Below are 21,802 nucleotides of genomic sequence, written 5' to 3' on the forward strand. Positions count from 1 at the left end.
CGATTTTTTAGGAAAAATAAAACGATTTGGTATAAGGTTTTTTTGTCACCATACTTAAATAAATGTAATATTTTACTCATTTCTAACATTCCATATAGAGTGCTAGTGAATGGAACATTCCGAAATTGTCCAGAACTCTGAACTAGACCCAGGAAAATGTTTGGACAGTCGGAAATCAAACCTAATCATTAGCAATTGTCACAGCGGACACAGACCATTTGCAACTAATCTCAAACAATGGCAAAATAGAAGGAGCGGAATTTAATATAGTCCAATGAATTAATCAGAAGAGAACATTTAGTTTGATTGTGATGAAAGCTATTATTGTATTACTTGCGTTTCCGCTTCGCGGAAATATCTGCAACGGTGTCAAATGAGGAGGTGAATTAATGACCCTAATGGTGTCAAGATGGTATTATGACAGCTAGTATTCTTACATTTATAGCTGCTCCCCTCATGAATTGTTTGGCTAGGCGCATACAGTGATTACTAAGTAGTTTCATCAGGTCGTAACCTTTTTCAGCGAATTCATACGCCTTAATGATGTTGTCTTCAAATATTTGATAGACGGTTATAGTACTGACATTACATTTATATCCAATCCTTATCATTGGTGAAACATTTTGTGTGTCATTGCCAGAAAAGTGTAAGAACAGCTTGATCATGTTGTATTGTGTTGTATCGTAACCTTACTGAATATGAGCTAGTGAAAGCATACACAAGCAGCAAAAATGAAATTCGAACAAAGTTTTTGCATTAAATTTTGCAAATGCTTTCAACTTCCATCTGTTCTGAATTTCCATTTGATTTAAATTTAATGCATAAAACCATTGATTAAAATTCTGCAGATTATGTTAATGTAAGATAGCATGGACGATTCTATGTACGAGTACAGATAAAGATGGTTAGAACAAAATGTTCAAAAGCAATACAAGACAATAAATGGATAGTTCTCATATAATATCAGGTTTAATATATGATTTTTAATAAGTTGTTAAATGGTATTAAGGTATCATAAAGACGGGACACAATAAAACTAAGCAATAGACGCTTAGTTGAAATGAGTCCCATGTAAAAAAGATAAAGATAGTCCATTTGACGCATTTTTATCTAAAATGCGTGCAGGAAATCAGAAGATCAATATTTTTAGCTACATATATGGCATGTTGTGTACATGTTGTGCACATAAAAATCAAAAGGAGAGTTTTCTTTGCGGACTAACGCCACAAGGCAGCAGACAACAAAACCGAATGGCGTTTAAAAAGGAACTATATGTAAGCTTAGTTTATACTAATTTATTTTAGCTCGAAAATGATGAAAGCTTCAAGCTTATTTGAACCACTCTCGAGTCCGCTTTCTGGAAAAAAAATACTAATATATTAAGCAGTCCAGTTATTCCATTCTCATGTCACGTCAATTTAAGGTAAATCTTTTATGATTTTTAAGTAATGACGATGTGTTTGAATGTTTTATATGAAATAAAAAGAAAGGTATTTTAATCAGTGACATTTAACCCATTAGCAGTACTTCATCTTTAAACAGCATCGTCTTGAAACGCTTGAGAAAAAATTAATACAAGTTTTCATCGGTTTTCAGTTCGTTGTATTTCTGTTTAGCATCACGTCCGATTGAATGAAACTGTTCCTATGTATCAAAGAGTACAGGTGTATGTATTTTGTGTCAAACGGAGACGAGAGCAATGTTCAATTGTTAGCTTTGATATGTGGATAAGACAAAACCAAATTACTTTAATGTTAGAAATGCAAATTGTCAGCCGTAATCAGGTTGATGTCTTAATATTTTGTCGAGTGTAACGCCACATATTGATGATTATAAATCATATGGCGACTTCTAAGCTTTGGTGGTGTATAAAGACCTCAAATTACATACCATCGTGCATTATTTCAGATACGAGCAGGCCTGTGTAGAGAACCACCGACCTTCTGTAAGCAAGCTAATGGCTTTTTCACATGAAAGAATTCTACACACGAAGCGAGGTTTCAGACTCACTGTAGAGGGGGATAGGTGACTTGAAGCCGGCAAACTTCACCACTTGGTCACGAAGGCAAATGTTCCAAAGTCGCCACAGGAAAATTTAAATAAAACTTAAAATTTAAAATGTTAAGCGTATCCCTAACACACGTTATAGTATCAAAATACACGATATGCAAGACACAAACATGTTCGCGTAAATTTATAATAAAAACGAGGATTGGATGAAAAGTATACGAAGTAAAAGCTGTAAATTTGTCAAAATGAGACACTCATTTTGTCTGCAATGAACTGAACAGCAATTGTAATTAAGTCAGTTGCTTTCATATTGTCAATGTAATGAGAGGAAACATTGTACAAACTAGTGTCTCATATAACTATAGCTTGCAATATTTGCGGTTCCTCACTGTACGGTGTGTAATGTTGATTTTTTGCCCAAATTTGACGACTTCTTCCTAATACATCCCTTTCTCCTGTAAACACTCCTAATTGTTAACAACTGATTATTTCGTTATATAAACATTTAACTTGCCTACAAACATGTGGTTCTCACTTTCCTGAGTGAAATTCATTTTAGGTGCGGTGTAGCGATGCAAAGAGTATGTGATAGACTGAATCAATTCAACCAGAGTCGACAACATCACTGCATTTGTTTTGCCTATGTCAATTCAATTTTTATCTGAATCGAAGTCATGATCACTTAACATGAGAATCGTTTCGAGCAAAGCTCTTCTAATTTTAGTTGACAACCTTAATACTCAGATTATTTTTCAATATACTACAGCAGCAATTATAACTGATTAAGTCATAGTGGCTATATATTACTAAGATTTGTGATATTTTGTGATGTTCTTTCTTTCTCCACTGTATAAGTCCAATTTTTGACAAAAATGAGATCGCCATTATTTTAACAGCCACGAAGCTATTCTGCAGAGAAGCTTTTTACACTGTAGTTTACAAGCTTAATACATGGATATATTATCATTATAATAGAAAAATAGATACTTTATAATTAGTCACTGCGGCTCGATACTACTAAGGTTTCCGATATCTTATACGGTTTTATTTTCTCCACGTATAAGTCTGTTAATTGATCAAACTAAACGTTTCTCTGCCCTGACCAATGAACAGATTCGGCAGAGAAGCACTTCTAGTTTTAATTCAAAAGATGAATGCACAGAGACATACTATCATTGTAATGTAGCAAACAACACTTTATTCAAAGTGACGTCACTTAGTCTGGAAATAGCTTGACTGTTTCATCTATCATGTCTTATTATTTTGTGTCAGACAGACATGCGTTAATGTTTAGGTGATCACATTGACTAATACTGTAAGCTTGTTGCAACACTTTTTTTGGCGGATATTACTATTAGCCAATGAATTTTATTGTTTGGTAAACCTAGGAAATCGTACCAAATTTTGAACCATCAAATATGGATCTTTTTTTTTAACCAGAGCTGAAATATATATTATGCAGTCTCGTCACTGTTTACATATAGAAGAAAAGAGCAGGTATAAAATGATCGTTCATCTTTTATTCATTAGTATTCTTATATGTAAGTTACTAAAAGACATCGAAGCATGTATTGTCTTTCGAAATTTATTATTTGGACTTTTCAAGAATAATAACCAAAATTAGATATAAAGGATAAATCAAAACATTTTATATGTCACATACATGTATCCTGTGCTTCATATCTAGAGATTTTTATACAACCTTCCCTTTAAGAACTTATGCTTAACAGGCATTAGAAAAAGCTACAAATTATTGAAATGATAAAAAACAATTCCATCACAATTGAAATAAAAACCATCTGAACTGTTTTATAAGGCACACATTTAATATTATCATGGAAAACTAGTCAGATGACTGCATGTGTATATGCGTGTCAGTTATTTTGTACATAATCACTTATTTTTCAAGAGCTTGCCATATGTTGAACTGACTTCACCCTGCTTTTACAAGGTCTTTATAAAACATCTTTTTGAAAAATTCTTGTCATATTCATCTTCCATAATAAAGAACACAGAGAGTTACAAAGTCTGCATATAAAAATCATACCTAATTCATTTACTGAATTGTGAAACAGGTATTTCCTTTAACATATGCCTTATTTGCAGCGACCAACATAACTTCTATGTTAAAGCAGCATGCCTCCAGATTTGGCAAAAAATAATCTTTCTTTCAAATTTAAGTTTGGTCATATTATGAACATTAGAACATGAACTTTTGTTTCTAAAATATTTTCAAAGTTCCAAATCAAGGAAAAAAATATGATCGCGCCGGGATCGAACCCCGGACCGCCGCGGCAATAAATACATTTTCCGGTCGTCGTTACCAATAGCGGTATAGCTGAAGTAGAGAATAATGACTTCAAAATATAGATATTTATATCCGGGACAGACAGTTTATCAGGAGTAAAAGCGTGACAAACGTTTTTCGATTTTCATCGTAACAAGAGCTGTCACTAATGGTGACAAATGACCCCGCAGCGCCTTGACCTTTGACCTGGTGACCTTATGACCCCAAAGTCAATAGGGGTCGTGTACTCAATAAGTACTATCAGCATGTGAAGTTTGAAGGTCCTGGGTGCAGTGGTTCGCGAGTAAACTGCCTTCACGCAAAAAGTTAACAGTGGCCCCTGTGACCTTGACCTTTGACCTCGTGACCCCAAAGTCAGTAGGGGTCATGTACTCAATAAGTACTATCAGCGTTTGAAGATTGAAGGTCCTGGGTGCAGTGGTTCGCGAGTAAAGTGCCTTCATGCAAAAAGTTAACATTGGTCACTGTGACCTTGACCTTTAAGGTGGTGATCCCAAAGTCAGTAGAGGTCGTGTACTCAATAAATACTATCAGCATGTTAAGTTTGAAGGTCCGAAATCAGTAGAGGTCGTGTACTCAATAAATACTATCAGCATGTGAAGTTTGAAGGTCCTGGGTGCAGTGGTTCGCCTTCATGCAAAAAGTTAACGTTGGCCCCTGTGACCTTGACCTTTGACCTGGTGATCCCAAAGTCAATAGGGGTCGTATACTTAATTAGTTCTATCAGCATGTGAAGTTTGAAGGTCCTTGGTGCAGTGGTTCGCGAGTGCCTTAATGCAAAATGTTAACGTTGTGACTAACGAACTAACGAACGAACGAACGGACGGACAGTTGAAAACTAATATGCCTCCCTTCGGGGGCATAAAAATAGTAAAAACAGCAAATTCTCATAAAGTTTGTCAGTAATTAAGTTTTAAAGCCTTCTTGAAAATATAGCATTTATTTCAAGATATATAAAAAAAAGTTGTTGTTTTTTTTGTTGTCGAACGATCTGGAGGCATGCTGCTTTAACATCATTCAGAACTTAAGACATTTCACTGAAAAACTTTTGAACGGTATCATGTTCCTAAGTCACATAGTTTTCTTTAGGTTTCAGAACCAGTTTCGACACGTTTTATCATGCATGAATAATTCATTATGTAAATATATCTTATACCTTCTAAAAATTTACGTTTCACATTTCATGAAATTACTGTTATTGAGATGAATGTTATCCATTTTGAATGTCATACTAGATAAATATTTTTTGTCAAGTGAGTATGTCTTTTTAGACTCCAATAGGACATTCCTTTATCAATATATCACTTAAAAATCTTGTATTTCTAAACTGCTTCATATGTATGTTGTTTATAACTTTGCTAAATACATAAATCATTTGTGTATGTAGAGCTACATTCATAATTAAATGTCTTGCCGTAACAATAAATTGTTAAAACATTTCATGTTTTAGTGACAGTACACACTTATATAAGCCCTTCCACTCGGTGAAATTCTATGAATCGCAGGGTCGTGAGTTCGATCACCGGGCGAGGAATATGTTCCTCGCGATGATTTGATAAATGATACTGCGTCTGATATAATTCGTCCTTCACCTCTACGTTGTGGTTATTTTCGGGGAACAGGTTTGTACTGGTGTATAAAATTTGGGTCTAGTATACTTTAAACAGACTAAGAGAGGGCAAAGAAGACGTTCGAAAAAATGCATGATCAATGAAACACATCTAATAACAACGTTTTTCGTAAATCTCAGATAAAACGTCATACTTATTTCGAAGACATCTGGCTATTGAACACTCATATACTCGGGTCTAATTTACCTTTAAACAGGTCAAGAGGATAGCGAAGACATTTGATAAAATGCATAAATAATGAAACATACCTGCTAAGAACCATTTTCGTAAATATCAGATAAAAGAGTCATACTGATTTCTAAGACGTCTCCACATTGAAATAGAAAAAGTGGAAACTCCACAGATAGTTCAACACGACAAAAACGAAAATGTTGCAGGCTCGGTTTGATTGAGCCTGTTCATGGACGGTGGTGGAAATGCATGCTACCGTACATGACCTCTAGCCCCTCTACACATGCTAGAAGTACAAAAAGCAATTTAGAGACATCCACAGATGTATTCATACGGCGGTGCACATGGAACCTTCAATGATACACGTGTTGTGGCTTGTAATTTCATGAAAAGCGGCGTATGGTCCCCAGATAAAATAATGGGTTTGCCCCAAACGAGAAAACAATGGGCAGAACTAAACAAACTGGAATTTAGAAGGGGGATCTGAGGTTATGGAGCCTGCATACCACAGGAACTGTCAAAAGACAAAATTAAAAAGCAGGCACCATATCCAAGGGGTGATTATACAATACCCATGGCTATGAAACCTGGAGTATTGGAACCACCCAGGCCGAAACGGTCATGCTGAGAAACTAAGCAGTACCAATAACACGACATAAAAGTCGTGCTGAACGTTCTGAGAAGATCGAAATATAACAGCCCTGATTGAATGTGCGGGGAGACTTTTTACGGCCACCACATGGCACAAACAACGATGCTGTGATAATAAAATAGAGAAAGTGCACTCATATATTTATATTTAAACTAGAAGGATTTACATGAACTACAACGATTTACAAAAATGTAGGTAGAAAGGGTTTGAGCATGTTCACATCTTATATTAATCAATCAAGAAATAATACATACACAACAATGTAAGTTATAACAACACTATTTACATATTAAATTATTTTTGCAAAAATAATCACAGCAAAATGAAACCAAATGAAACATTTTTTTTTTGTTGGAAGGTATGTATAACCTTTATCGATAAAACAGCACCGTTCTTATTAAAAATAAGATCACATTTACCAATAACATACAGTCTTAGCAAACATAATGAAGTTTCAACAATATAAAGCTGCCTAAAGCATATATACCTTTAATTCACTTTATCTTCACACGAGTCCTAAGACATCATACCATCACAGATGAATGATATGCGAATTACCTTGATATTCCTAAAGATTTTGTCTTGAGATATTTACTTCGAATGAAACCACTCCTCATTAAATGCATTTGAGGTGTGCCGTGAATAAAACCAAGACAGTGCATTTGCGACTAGCATGGATCCAGACCAGCCTGCGCATCCGCGCAGTCTGGTCAGGATCCATGTTGTTCGCTTTTAAAGCCTATTGCAGTTAGAGAAACTGTAAGCGACTAGCATGGATCCTGACCAGACTGCCCGGAGGCGCAGGCTGGTCTGGATCCATGCTGGTTGCAAACGCACTATGTTGGTTTTCTCATGGCGCGTCTCATTTAACTTTACTTTATATACAAACTGATTGTGTCTGTAGGGCTACATTCATAACTAAACGTCATTCAGAAATTGTTGATATTCTGAAACGAGTATTTAGTGTCACTTCACATTTATATTGTGTTTCATTAAACATGTTTTATGTTTGTACTATCTAAAACCAAATTTGAGATTAGACATTTATATATACATTATGCATCTATATCAGTGTTTTGAGTGATCATTTGATATCATATGGTCAGTTATTGATTGTGGATTAATTTATTATGGTTAATATGATCAATTATAGCTAAGTTGCCAAACTCGTGAGCTATGTACACCTTGACGATCAGTACATCCTTCACCTGTAGGTGGTGGTTATTTTCTAGGAAAAGGTTTATACCGGTGTATGAAAATTGGATCTAGTTTACTTGAAACAGATCAAGAGTTTAGCGAAGACGTTTGAAAAAAAAGCATGATCAATGAAACACACCTGATAACAACATTTTTCGTAAATCTCAGATAAAACAGCCATACTTTTTTCGAAGACATCTGGCTATTGAACACTCATATATTTTTTTCAAACCATAAACTACAACGATATACAACAATTTACCAAGATTTGAGCATGTTCACATCTTATATTCATCCGTCAAGAACGAATACATACACAACAATGTAAGTGCTAACAACACTATTTACATATTAAATTATTTTTGCAAACATTATCGCAGCAAAATGAAATCAAATGAAACTTTTTATTGTCGGAAGGTATATATACATGTACCTTTATCGATAAAACAGCACCGTTCTTATCAAAATAATATCACATTTACCAATTACATACAGTCTCAACAGAAATAATGAAGTTTCAACAATATAAAGCTACCTAAAGCATATATACATTTAATTCACTTTATCTTCACACGAGTCATAAGACATCATACCATCACAGATCATTGATATGCGAATCATCTTGATATTCTTAAAATTTTGTCTTGAGATATTTATTTCGAATGTAACCAATCCTGATCAAATGCATTTAACTTTACTTAATATACAAATTGACTGTAACTGCTGGTCTACATTCATAACTTAATGTTATTCTGGAGTTGTTGATATTGTGAAACAATTATTTAGTATCAGTTCATGTATGTACTATCTAAACCCAAATATAGTACTAGACTTTGTGCATCTATATCAGTGCTTTGAGTGATCACATTTGATATAATATGGTCAATTATTGATAATGAATAATTTGTTATGGTTAATATAATCAATAGCTAATCTTGAGCTATATACACCTTGGCGATCAGTACGTTCCCAATGAATAAATTTGCACACTGACGATTACATAATATAGAATATACATTTTTGTTAAAACTTAAACATCTATAATTATGCAAAAGTTCTACAACATCAATTAGTATTTAGTAATTATTCATTACATTAATATATTTTAGATCAGTTGTGAAACAAGTTCTATAACTTATATAAATCACTCCCGACACCCTTCTTTCCTGATGGAATCCTTTACCACGAGAATATGAGAAAAGAGAAACTAGTTTCCCTTTAATGCTGAGCGCCAAACAAGTTAGTATTAACTTTGTATTTACATCTGCAGATTTAAGCTTTGACAAGATACTCTAATTTATAACATACGTCAGTTTCAAGACTACTAACAGGTCAGGAGAGATACTCTTGTGAAAAGAGCATATTTTTCCTGAAATACAAATATGGCAGCGCCGATCTTGTTAAAATTGAATAGGCTATTAAATTGTTCTGCATGAGCTGCAGGTTATTTAAATTATTACCTACGTTCTATAGGTGAAATAGATCGGTTTGATAGAATAATGAGAATAAAGCCAGAAAAAAAAGTGACACCGCATAAAACACTATAAAATCTAGAAACTAGAAATTTTAATAAAAAGTACTTCTATCATAAACATTTTGCTATGATGAACGTCAACAAATACCGTTTTAAAAAGAAATATATTGATATCTATAAAATATAGTTCCGCATATTTCATAAATTGGAAGATATAACGAAACGTCAATTATCGTGATAACAAAAAATTAAGCTTGGACCCGGCGCATGAAAGGGTAAATCATCCTACGTTTAAATGTCTACCCTTGTGTACATATATCAAAAAAGTCAACATTACATTCTTTAAATTTCTTAAAGTTATAAAACGATAATAAACATTTTACACATATTTTTTAAAATATCAGGATCTCTAAAACCATGGACAACTGTCTAAATGATAAGCACACGGAACTATTTGATCATAAAATAGACAACATGTCTGCAACTGTAAAAAATTTCATGACAATCTGCTTTGTAGCAAAAGTTATATTCGCGAAAATGATATAAAACAGACGCACATTTGAAAACCTTTCGTGAGATACAAATTTTTCAAATCTGTTCAGCAATAAATCAAGAACTTGACCCAACCTTTTTATTTGCCATTTTTTCTAAGTAAATTCTCAAGATTTGAAAAATCAGGCTTTAAGACAATTTTACAAGATAGCAAAAAGTGTCCGGAACATGAAGAATTAACATAACTACGTTCTTTAAGCACAACCTATTTATTCATATCTATGATTACATCCTTAGCAGATCAAAATCAGCTTCTTTCTCTTGTCCCGTTTTTGTTTCTCTCACCTTGACCTTTAATTCGGTGTTGCCAAACTCAAACTGAACAACTACAGGATTATCTTTGCCAGTTGCGTCGTGCAGAGGTATACTGATTTCTCCTATTTTTCTACTTCCCTCTTCATCCACATACAAAGGGTGCCTCCTGGGGGACGTGTATACCCATACCTCCATTCTTGATCCGCTGGCGTCAGACGGAACGTATTCTTGAGTGTATACCTTTTCTTCGGTCTTGTATTCCTGTCCGACCGTTGCATGCTTACTGAAATAGTCCTTACATAGAACTATGTCCCCTTGGACGACTCGCTTTTCGGGTGGGTCGATGCCTGGCTCAAAATGCTTGAATGCGCATATACCGTATGAATATTTACATACACGAGCTGTGATCATCTTTGGATTATGCCCAAATAGGACAGCTCCTTTCAAGACCGCAAGTCCTGCTTCCTCGGGAATTATCACACGTACTCTTGGAAACGTTTTTCGGACCTTTTCTTGAAGCATCAGGGATTCACTGAATCCACCAACCATTAGGATCTTTTCAACCCTGTGACTGCTAACAGACTGATAAAACTCCTTCGCAATACCAGATATCTGGTCGCAAACCTCAGTGAAAAGGTCCTTTACAACCTCAGCATCCACTCGCATCTTGTCTTTGTTGAACGTGATTTTGTCTTTCAGTCTGTCTGGAATACTAGTTCTGTTCTCAATAGCTATGTTGTTAAGCTCTTTGTATGTATCAGTAAATGAAACTGGTATTTGGAATGTTTCAGTTCCGTTAAGGTCTTGAGAAACTCTTCTTTTCTTAATTTCAAAGCTTTGCATCACATCTAGATAGTCTTCCCTGAAGCGTTGCTGGATCACTTCCATCACGTCGGGACCAAATACGTCGTTGAGCAATTCAATGAACTTCTCATCCACCTTAGTACCACCAAATTCTCCACCATTTGCTTTAGCCAGTTCTCTCAATGTGCTGTCTTCCTGTATTTCGTGTACAGTCATATCAACAGTTCCGCCTACAAAATGCGAAAAGGAATGTGTTTCATGGCAAGTACTATTAAGAATGGTTCTGTAACAGTTAAAGACAACATGATGTAAACTTCATTATTGTCACAGATTTCATACAAGTTAAAAACTTAATTATTACGGTATCTCCCTATAGACGGCTGAACTGCTGAATAACCGTTATTGAACAAACCAGTGTGTGACTATGTTATAATTTCTGGTTCTTTATAGATCCCATTCCACTTTCTGTATAAGAACGTTTTAAGCCGATATTGGGTTTGTCGAATGGGTTGTAGGGGTGTTGAAAAATTCATCTCTACCCATGAAAACACTCTGGCTGTTCTTATTTTGTTTGGCTGTTAGTTGCGATCTACCAATCACTATAATTGACACCAGGGTGCAAAAACCGAAATGATATTATAGCGCGTCACATGAAGAACTAATTTCGTTTTTTTCTTAATATGACATGTATTCCAAGCTTATTTCAAAGATTCAAGCGTAGCTAAGAAACAAAAGTTAATATGACATGTATTCCAAGCATATTTCAAAGATTCAAGTGTAGCTAGGAAACAAAAGTTAACTAGCAGTAGTACGTCCGAAGGGTATATAAGTGAAGAAAGACCTTTATTTTCTATTAATGTTGGCAAACATTTAAATGTCTAGCATTTCATCTGGACTCAGAAAGGTCATGTACAGGACAGAAAATTAGACAGTTAATTAAATTCAGTGTTTGAGTTCATCAAAACTGTGAGTCTGGACGTTAGATTTAGACATAAATATGATAGATTTTCTGCTTTATTTTGTGTATACAGTTCGAAATTTTGCGTGAAAACAACACTTATACCTTTGAAATATGTCAATACAGGACATTTCAGCAAATTAGAGACCAATTTCAAAACATTAGCATCTGACTGGTGTTGATTCTAAAGTTAAGTTTGAAAAGCTGTTTTGTCGTGGCCCTCAACTCAGTTTTAATTGGACCTTGGTGTCTAGCTTTCAGTTTCAGAACATTGAAGAATATTGGCCCTTGAGAATGAAATCAGTGTACTTGAGAGTTAAATGTATCAGTTTGAAACAATTTTATGTCAAGAATTTTAAAGTATCTAACTTAATTCTATCTAACTCTACAAATAGTCCACTCAGAGTGGTAAAATAATACCTCCACAATCAAGTATCATGTATTTGTCCCCGATACTGAAGCTTCTGATTTCAGTTTGATTCACACCAGCAACTCTTTCAACAGGAAGATATCTGCAAAACAGACTGGCTGCCTCAGGTTCGAGACTAAGAGAAATCTTATCTGTGTGAATCTCTGCCTGGAATAAACAACACACCTTTTATTCTAACCAGACTATTTCAGTAGGCAATATATTGTCAATAACGTATCATGAAGTACATGTATGAAGCTGAAATGATTTCTTGTATTTTTGAGCTCTTAGGTTTTGTTCAATGATTTGTAATAATTTTCTTAGCTGATTTACCTACATTTGTTTATATTTGATAATGCATGCAGAAAATTATTAAGTGTGAATGTTATGTTGTAAGTCATTGCAATAGTAGTGTAGATTGTTTTTGTAAGAGAAGGTCGACCAATTTCGCTTTTCAGATCTACTGTTACTTTAGATGTTCTTGTATCTGTAAGATGTATTTCTATAAGATATAAAATTTGGGGTGAAATCACTGGTAACTCGAGAAAAATAATGGAAGTTATTCAAATGACCCTGCAATCACTTACGTTCTGGGTAATTCAACTTATTTCATTTGATGGATTGTTCAAATAGTATACAGCCCAAATTATTTCTTTAAGAACATCGCATAATCTTGTAAAACACAGATCATATCCTTTGTACAGAGAATGAAATACTTGCCTTATTTCATTAACCGTACGACTTAGATGATTGTATCGTAATATGCGTAGTTTCATCACATGTTTCAGAGAATAATTAGGTCATCCAATATTTGTTAGCATACAAATTATGTACACTAAAATAAACAAGAGCAGTCACTGTAAAGTCGTCTATATAGAACAATGTGATGCTATTCTTAATGTGTTCAAAAGTAATATTTGGACGGTCGGAAGTCAGACCTAATCGTTAACAATTTTCAAGGCGGACATAGACCATGTGGAACCCATCTCAAATAATAAAAACAGAAAAAGAGCGCAACCTAATATCGTCCTATGAATTTGTCAGAGGAGAATTCTCAACTCGTGACGTAATTATCACTTTCATTTCATTTCGGTTTGATATAACTAGACAGACCTTCAGGGGAATCAACTAGAGGCACGGATTGGGGCTATCGGTAATCATGAAATAGAAGGCGTTACGGTCATAACCCTATTGGGTCAAGATCAACTTGATAAAACTGAAACTTGTACTCTTACATTTATTGCGGCCTCTCTCATGAATTGTTTTGCAGAGTCGGTCCAGATTGCGGGCACAGTAATTACCCAGTGGATGTCTTCGGGTCGTACAACTGTTTTAGCAGCTTCACAAGTCTTTATCATATGGTCTTTCAGATACTTTATAGATGCTGTGAACACAGTCATTGCAGGCATGTCCATACTTTTGTCATCTTGGAGAATTGTCTCGCGTGTTAATGCCTTAAAATATAAGATAATTCGATTATGATCAGCTTGATAAAATATATCATACTCATAGAAGTTTGTTTACCATATTTAACTATATGCAATGTAAGACATGGTGATATTTACAGCTGTCACGTAGCCAGTTACAACCACGGGAGCTCAAAGTCGGGAACACAGATGCTTCGGCCTTTTCCGACCTTTATGTATTGCCGGGTCCTACGGACTTTACGAATATGATCCAAAGTTTCCGTAATCTCAATATTTAAAAATTACTCACGAACTCAGGTATACTGTAATTTTTTTTAAAGAAAAAGGAAAACTTTGAATCATTCGTAAAGGCCGTAAGATCCGGCAGTTCACTAAGGTCGGACAAGGCCGCTCCTGTGATTAGAATATAAGCTAGTTATTCTAAGGACTGGAATGTTTTATTACAAAACGTGCATCATGGGTAAAATTGTTTCTGACTATGCAAATGCCATTAACTTTCATCTCTCCTAAATTTGCGATAAATTTAAACGTTATGCACAGAAAAACAAGAATTTGCAAGAATTTTACAGAAGATTATCGGTATTAGAAATGATGTTACTTATCTATATATTTTACATTGCAGACTTTGATCTTAGATATATACTTAGCGAAACTGGTTCACAGTATCCTATCTTGTTATAAATAAACAGATAACAAAAGTGACATTTTCAACTTTTTCGCATTTCTTTATTATTGGCATTTTAGTCGCATATTTCTGATTAAGAATGTATTTTACAGGATTTGAGAGTATTTCCCTATTGCAGGCAGTGCACATTGCAGACGATATGAGGGAGCAAACAAAGGTCAATTTGTGTCTCTTTTTTTCGGCAGAAGGCCCCCTCTGTCTTGAATTAAGTTTTCAAAATGTTTTCATTCTCACCTTTCTTGTGAATTTAGGAAAAGTAGCTACATGAAACAGTTATGTAATAAGTCTTTTCGGAAGAGGTCTCATTTGTCTTATAGTTACAATATGGTTTTTAATTAGTGACCTTTAAATTTTAATTACGAAACAGTTTATTGTTTACAAAATTGTGTTTAAAACTTTTCACTGATGGTATATATCTTTTTTCATAATTGATAACACTGGTGAGGTACAATATCAATATTTCAAAACGAAAGTAGCACATTCAAATCGCTGGCTGAGAGCGAAACTATTGTAATTGTCAAATACATGTACAACAGTTTCGCACTCACTCCTCGAAATAGTTTTATCTTCGGTGAAAATATCGTACATGTAAAGAAAGCGACTATTTAGAACTACTGGTATTTCCAAATGTATCTTATTTAACAATTATGTTTTTTTCTGTGTATTTTTCAGGAATATAGAAGAGTGCCTAGCTATAAATGTGTTTAAGGTATATTTAAAGCAGCATGCCTCAAGATTTGGCTAAAAATAAGCTTTCTTTCAAATTGAAGTTTGGTCGTATTATGAACGTTAGAATATGAATTTTTGTTTCTAAAGTATTTTAAAAGTTCCAAATCAAGAAAAAAGATGACCGCGCCAGGAATCGAACCCCAGACCGCAATAAAGACATTTTCCCGTCGTCGTAACCAATAGCGCTATAGCTGAAGTAGTGAATAATGACTTCAAAATATAGATATTTATAGTCGAGTCAGTTTACCTGGAGTAAAACGGTACTGTGATAAATGGAGCTTAACTGTAAATGTCGAAAAAACTAAAATAATGGTCTTTAGAAAAGGGGGCGCCTTGAGAAATTCAGAGAAATGGACCTACGATGGAATAGAAATAGAAATTGTTGACCATTTTAACTATCTCGGATTGGTTTTGACATCCGGTGGCTCATTTCGAACAGCGATTAGTACACTGGCGGGAAAAGGCTTAAAAGCAATAGGATCGCTCTACTCAATTATAAAAGATATAACTGTTCCGACAGAAATCATGTTTAATCTGTTTGACGCGTATGTATCTTCAATTCTATCATACTCAAGCGAAATCTGGGGTTGCTCAAACGCTGAATGTATAGAACGCGTACACAGAAAGTTTTTGAAGTGGACTTTTAATGCTAAAATGTCAACTAGCAACCTACGTTTGTATGGAGAATCTGGCCGTGTGCCGTTAATCATTGAACGCAAAATAAGAATTATTAAATACTTTTTAAAAATTCACCAAAGAAGAGAAAATTGTATATTGACAAATATTCTGTTACGCCAGTTAGATTTAACGAACAGAGGAATTGATAATTGGTCTCTAAAAGTGAGAAATATGTTGAACGAAATAGGATTTGGTGACGTTTGGATTTTCCCCAGTTCAGTGAACATGGACCAGTTTATACCAGTATTAAGGCAACGACTAAAAGACACATTCATAAATGAATGGAGAGAAAATATGAACTTCCACCCATCGTTACATATGTACAAAGAGTTAAAACAGGTGTTTGAAATGTCAGATTATCTGAAAATTTTGAATAATATAAACTATAGAAGGGCTATTCTTAAAATAAGTTTGAGTTCTCATGACTTAATGATTGAAAAAGCCAGACATTCTGCAAACCCCATACCGAGACAGGAAAGAAAATGTGTTTTTTGTGACCTTAATGATTTGGAAGACGAGTTCCACTTCATTCTAAAGTGTAGCTGTTATGCAGAACTGCGCAAAAAATATATTAGTAAATATTTCTCTGAAAATCCAAGTGTTTTTAAATTCATGGAATTATTAAACTCGACAAATAAGAATACATTAACGAAACTTGCATTATATATTACTAAAGCTTTTAAATTAAGACAGTCTAATGTTAGACCAGATGTCACTTAGATATTAGTCTATTTATGTTCATTCGTGTTTTGAATATACTCTCACATCTTAAAATTCATACTTTGTGTTATGCTTATGTTAATTTTGATTTTTCTCGCATCTTTACATGAATATGTATTTTACATGAATATGTATTTTACGCATGCAAAAAAATTATGTTTATATGTTTTTTGTTGTGTCGATGAGCTTTTCATGCTTAAGACAAATAAAATTTATGTTATGTTATGTTAGTAAAAGCGTGATAAACGCTTTTCGATTTTCATCGTAAAAAGTAGTAAAAACAGCAAATTCTCATGTGTTTCCGTAAAATAAAATTTGTCAGTAATTATGTTTTAAAGCCTTCTTAAAAATATAGCATTCATTTCAAGATATCTAAAAAATTAGTTGTCGAACGATCTGGACGCATGTCGCTTTAAAGTGGTCTAACTTATTTTCTATAACTGATGTAATAGCATTTCTAATAAGACGCACCTCATCCTTATACAGAAGCATCTTGAAACGCTTGAAAAAATACCAGCTCCAATGCTCTCCGTCGGCAGCCAAATCATTGTACTTCTGTTCGGCATCATAACCGAATGAATGAAACTGTTGATCTTTATCAAACAGTATACAAGATGGTGTTTTGTGAGAGATCTGAGCCGAGGATGATGACCAGTTATTTGCTATTATTTTCTAGAAAAACAAAACCAAATGAATTGAATACAAAGAAGCAAATATAAAGACAAAGAATATTCTGGGTAATTTAAAGTTTAAAAGGAAGGTAGATAAATGTCTTCGTCGTGTAGTATATGCATGAATAGAATAATAATGATAACACTGTGTAGTAATAAGTGTAATACTATCTTTTGAAATATTTATCCCTTTTTTTTCACTTTATTCAACAATATACATCTTAGTTTGAATACAGTTGAAGTCAGCTCTGTATATATTCATTATCGGACGGTTACTGACTCAGAAAATTAATATGTTTGTTCTAAATGGATTTTAAATTGAAACAAAATTTTAAAAGGCTCTCAGATAAAAACTCACCTGCAATGGATCAGACTCGAAGTGGTTTCGCATTTGGAAAGCATACCCTGAGTATGTTGTACCAAAGTCAATGGCAGCCACCAGCAAACGTTCTTTGAAGGCACCAGCACGTACAGGGATTGATGTAGGACCCTGGATGAAATAGATCAGACTAAAAAATGGTAGTTTATAATATCTGTACTATCTCCGAAGTTTGATAAACTTGTATGACATGGAACATAAAAAGCAAGTTTTATGAAATTCGTAAATATTTTCATACCTTATTGTAACTTTAAAATCGTACAGTTTTATTTAAGTTGTGTTTTTTTTTTGGCATTTTTAGCCAAACGATACGGAAGAACATTAGTGCCAGATGTATGTTATTTATTAACTCGAGATTTCGAGTTACTAAGTCGAAATTTCAAGTTACTTATCTCGAAATTTCGAGTTACGAAGTCTGAATGTCGAGTTATTAATTCGAAATTTCGAGTTAATATCTCAAATTTTCGAGTTACGTATCTCGAAATTCCGAGTTACTAACTACAATAGTTTACATTGATGTATAGGGCCTGGCCAAGATTAGTACCTGGTGTATCCATCGGGTAGCCCTACAGGGTCATATAATTAAGATGACCAGGCAGCGTTTGCTCATATAAAATATCACGATTTAAACCATGTTTATTTATTTATTTATGTTGTTGGGTTAAACGTCGCACCGACACAATTATAGGTCATATTGCGACTCCTCAGCTTTTATGTTGGAGGAAGATCCCAGGTGCCTAAACCATTTTTAAGTCTGGAAGGTTTCCGACCTAGATTGAGCCAATATGGCAATGAAATATAGACACACCCTAAATGAACGTGTAGTTAGGAGTCTGACCAAGATCTGGTACCTGGGCAGATCTAGATTTTGAGGAAAGGTCATAAATGGTGACCGGAAAGTTTCAATTTATTTATTTATTTATTTTGTTGGGTGTAACGTCGCACCGACACAATTTTAGGTCATATGGCGACATTCCAGCTTTAATGGTGGAGGAAGACCCCAGGTGCCCCTCCGTGCATACTTTCATCACGAGCGGGCACCTGGGTAGAACCACCGACCTCCCGTAAGCCATCTGAATGGAAAGTTTCAAACTTAGCATATTTCACTATTTTGACCATATCCGGAAGGTTTTCGACCTAGTTCGAGCCCTACCACCTGAACATACTATACATGTAAATGAAGGTCTGGATACAGTTTGAAGTCTGGAGTAGCTCTAGAGGCTATGGTAAGTCATACATTGATGTATGATAGTAAACGTTCAAGTCCCTATATGTTCGGTACAATAGATGTATGTATAGATAGGTGATTCCACTTCGAATAGTCAAAAGTCGTCCATTACATTTTTGGCCTTTGACAGACGGACAGACGTTCAAATTTTGCGGATAAAAGGGCAAGATAGTAACTCGAACATTCGAGTTAGTAACTCGAAATTTCGAGTTAATAAAAAAAAGCACCTGGCACTAATGGTCTTCCGTTATACGATGTAACAGGCTGTAAAATTTATGTATCTTAGGAGACATATTAATTCACATACAAGCATGCACTTCAAAATATAAATATTCATTCCTTTTACATAAAGATGTAAACACGCAGTTTAATATAAATCGAATTACTATATTGTGCTATCTATTCAAGTAAGGAATGTAGTAGTTTTATTTCAGCTTCTTTATAACAATGCCCAGGGCACACTAAATTGTCCCCCCCAAAAAACAATATTTCATGTCCTATATTTTAACCCTTACAACCGAGTTGGTTTTACAGATAAATAGGTTAATACATTGAAACACATTCAAATACAGTGCATTCGCGGTGCTACGAATCGCAATTTAACGAAATACCGGTATACTACGAAAAGGTGTTGTAGTCCCGGCTGCTTTCCTTCTTATTTCTATGTTACAAAGTCGCGGTTTTACGAAAATGCAATTTTACGAAAAATGCGCTCCTACGAATGTATTGTTATGCCCTTAAAGCCTGTTTGCAACTTGTTTTAGTTGCGATTTTACGAATACCTGTATCGTCAAAGTTTTCACACCTTCCATAACGGCGTGAAAAACGCTTATGAGTGGAAAGTGTCACTATCAATCGGATGGCATACCAGGCACACTTACTTCGAGATCTATACGTCTCAAACAGTCACTGCATAAAAAAATATAAAAAAAAATCTAAGTCCTCATCGTCTGTAAATTGTCGTTTTATTATTCCGAAAACAAATCAGTGTATGGTAGCTGAATCGGAATAGGCAATTGCAATTTTTGTTCTCGTGCAACAATGTACCCTTTATATATTTTATGTACAGTGAAAAAAGGTGAAGAAAAAAAAACGATTTAAAGTTCTTGATACCATCTGAGTTCAGATTCGAATAAGATTTGTAGAAAACCCAGATGTACATATAAAAGTGTGATACATGTACTCTGATACGAAATACCACTGGTTACGATATAGTGTAAATATTAAGGTGCTGTATAGCGAAATTTCCTATACTGCGCTCGAACGAAAATGCGATATTACGAAAAAAAACGGCCGGTCCCTTGGCTTTTCGTAGTATCGCGATTGTACTGTATGTTTAATCTTAAGTAAAACAAGTAGATTACGAACTCGCACACACTGAAATCAAGGAATACTAAGAATTGACAACTAGAAAAGTACTTTCTCTTTTGAAAACATTCAATACTTTAAACATGAAACCATTACCACCTTTAGACTGAACATATTAATACATAAATGGCAAAAAATGTAAATATTTCATATTTACCTGACCTATCCTGCTGTTCGAAGCCATATTAGATGAGAATGTTTGTTAAACTATACAAAACATTTTAATTGAATTTTTCAAAACTTAAATAGGTTTAAACTTCCTCTTTCGATTTCAATAGTGTTAGAATTGAGGAAGGTAGTTAACACTGTTATCCACTTTCAATCTCTGACAATACGATTTGTCTCCCTTCGTAGTAGAGGCGTTACATTGTTCACTTACTTCCTGCATATATACAACAGGATAGGGAAGGCGACAACCAAAGAAGAAAAACACACAGCTTGTTAAACTATACATGAACTTCAAAATGCAGATGCAAATATATATCAATATAAATCATGAATCAACTTATAAAAGTGTTCTACACTTATATTTTAAGTGATGAATCGGTAATGTTGCGAAGTGGTCTAAAAAGAAAGAAGAAGCCAGCGAATTAGCTTCACTAATCTTGCCTAGGCCTGTGAGCAGTGTACGCAGACGGTACACAACTGAGTCTGTTGATGATCAGACGAAATCAGAATTAGTAAATGTTGAAAACCGGTACTATAAAATTATTTATGTATTATGAATCTTACAGAGTAGGATATTATAAAAATGGCCCTTCGACACTTTAGGGAAAACGAGTGCTTTTTCGTGATATAACTTGCAGAATCACGGGGCATATTGCGGATACTGTTACATGATACAAAAATACAAACGTGCATTAACGTTAATTTGGCGTAGAAGATATTAAATGACACTATATACATGGAAGTGTTCATCACACCTCAGCCTTGCAAATATGTGTTACCGGGCCATGCATTCGTTTCACTATAGAACAAGCGTATAAAAAGTCTTTTAGATGTATAGTTATGATCACTTGAAAAACACCAACGATAGCAGTTTTATGCTAAGATTACTATAAAAAAAGAGACGATGTTGTTTGTGTAACGTTCTGAGGTCTAGTAATTTTAAAAGTACATGATAGCATGCTGTCAAAGTTGTGATTACGATATTTCATTTAGGTAAGCTAAAGTCAAATAGTTTTAAATGTCATGAAAATTTGACTTGGTTTTCTAAGATAGTCTTCAAGCTAAAATATTTGCACGGAAACACACATTTACGATATTTGTGGAAAATGGATATATATGAATGTACAATCAGATCGTTGAGACATTAAGACATATCTAATCTATAAATCTGTACAAAAGGTCTCCTTTGTACAAATGTACAAACTTGATCAGTCGTTTCTCCTTTTTGTTATTTTAATCAAACAGAAGGACTTACAGTGCTTATTCTTCGATAAAACATTTGACATGTTAAATGTGCGTTTTCAAATCGTTCTGGGGCTAAAATGCAC

The 21,802-nt window shown here is 34.4% G+C and overlaps 1 protein-coding gene across 1 annotated transcript; it reads right to left on the reverse strand.

Annotated features, from left to right (window-relative positions):
- Positions 1-3,672: 3,672 nt before the first annotated feature.
- LOC123557495 (heat shock 70 kDa protein 12A-like) lies at positions 3,673-20,617 on the reverse strand. The gene is made up of 6 exons (XM_045348977.2): positions 20,464-20,617; positions 17,690-17,821; positions 17,132-17,332; positions 13,657-13,875; positions 12,433-12,589; positions 3,673-11,284 (listed from the first exon to the last, which is right to left on the reverse strand). The coding sequence occupies exons 1-6, from the start codon at positions 20,488-20,490 to the stop codon at positions 10,221-10,223; spliced, it is 1,800 nt and encodes a 599-aa protein (XP_045204912.2). The 5' UTR covers positions 20,491-20,617; the 3' UTR covers positions 3,673-10,220.
- Positions 20,618-21,802: the final 1,185 nt, after the last annotated feature.

The sequence above is a fragment of the Mercenaria mercenaria genome, chromosome 5, assembly GCF_021730395.1.
Source record: "Mercenaria mercenaria strain notata chromosome 5, MADL_Memer_1, whole genome shotgun sequence".
Classification (NCBI taxonomy): Eukaryota; Metazoa; Mollusca; class Bivalvia; order Venerida; family Veneridae; genus Mercenaria; species Mercenaria mercenaria.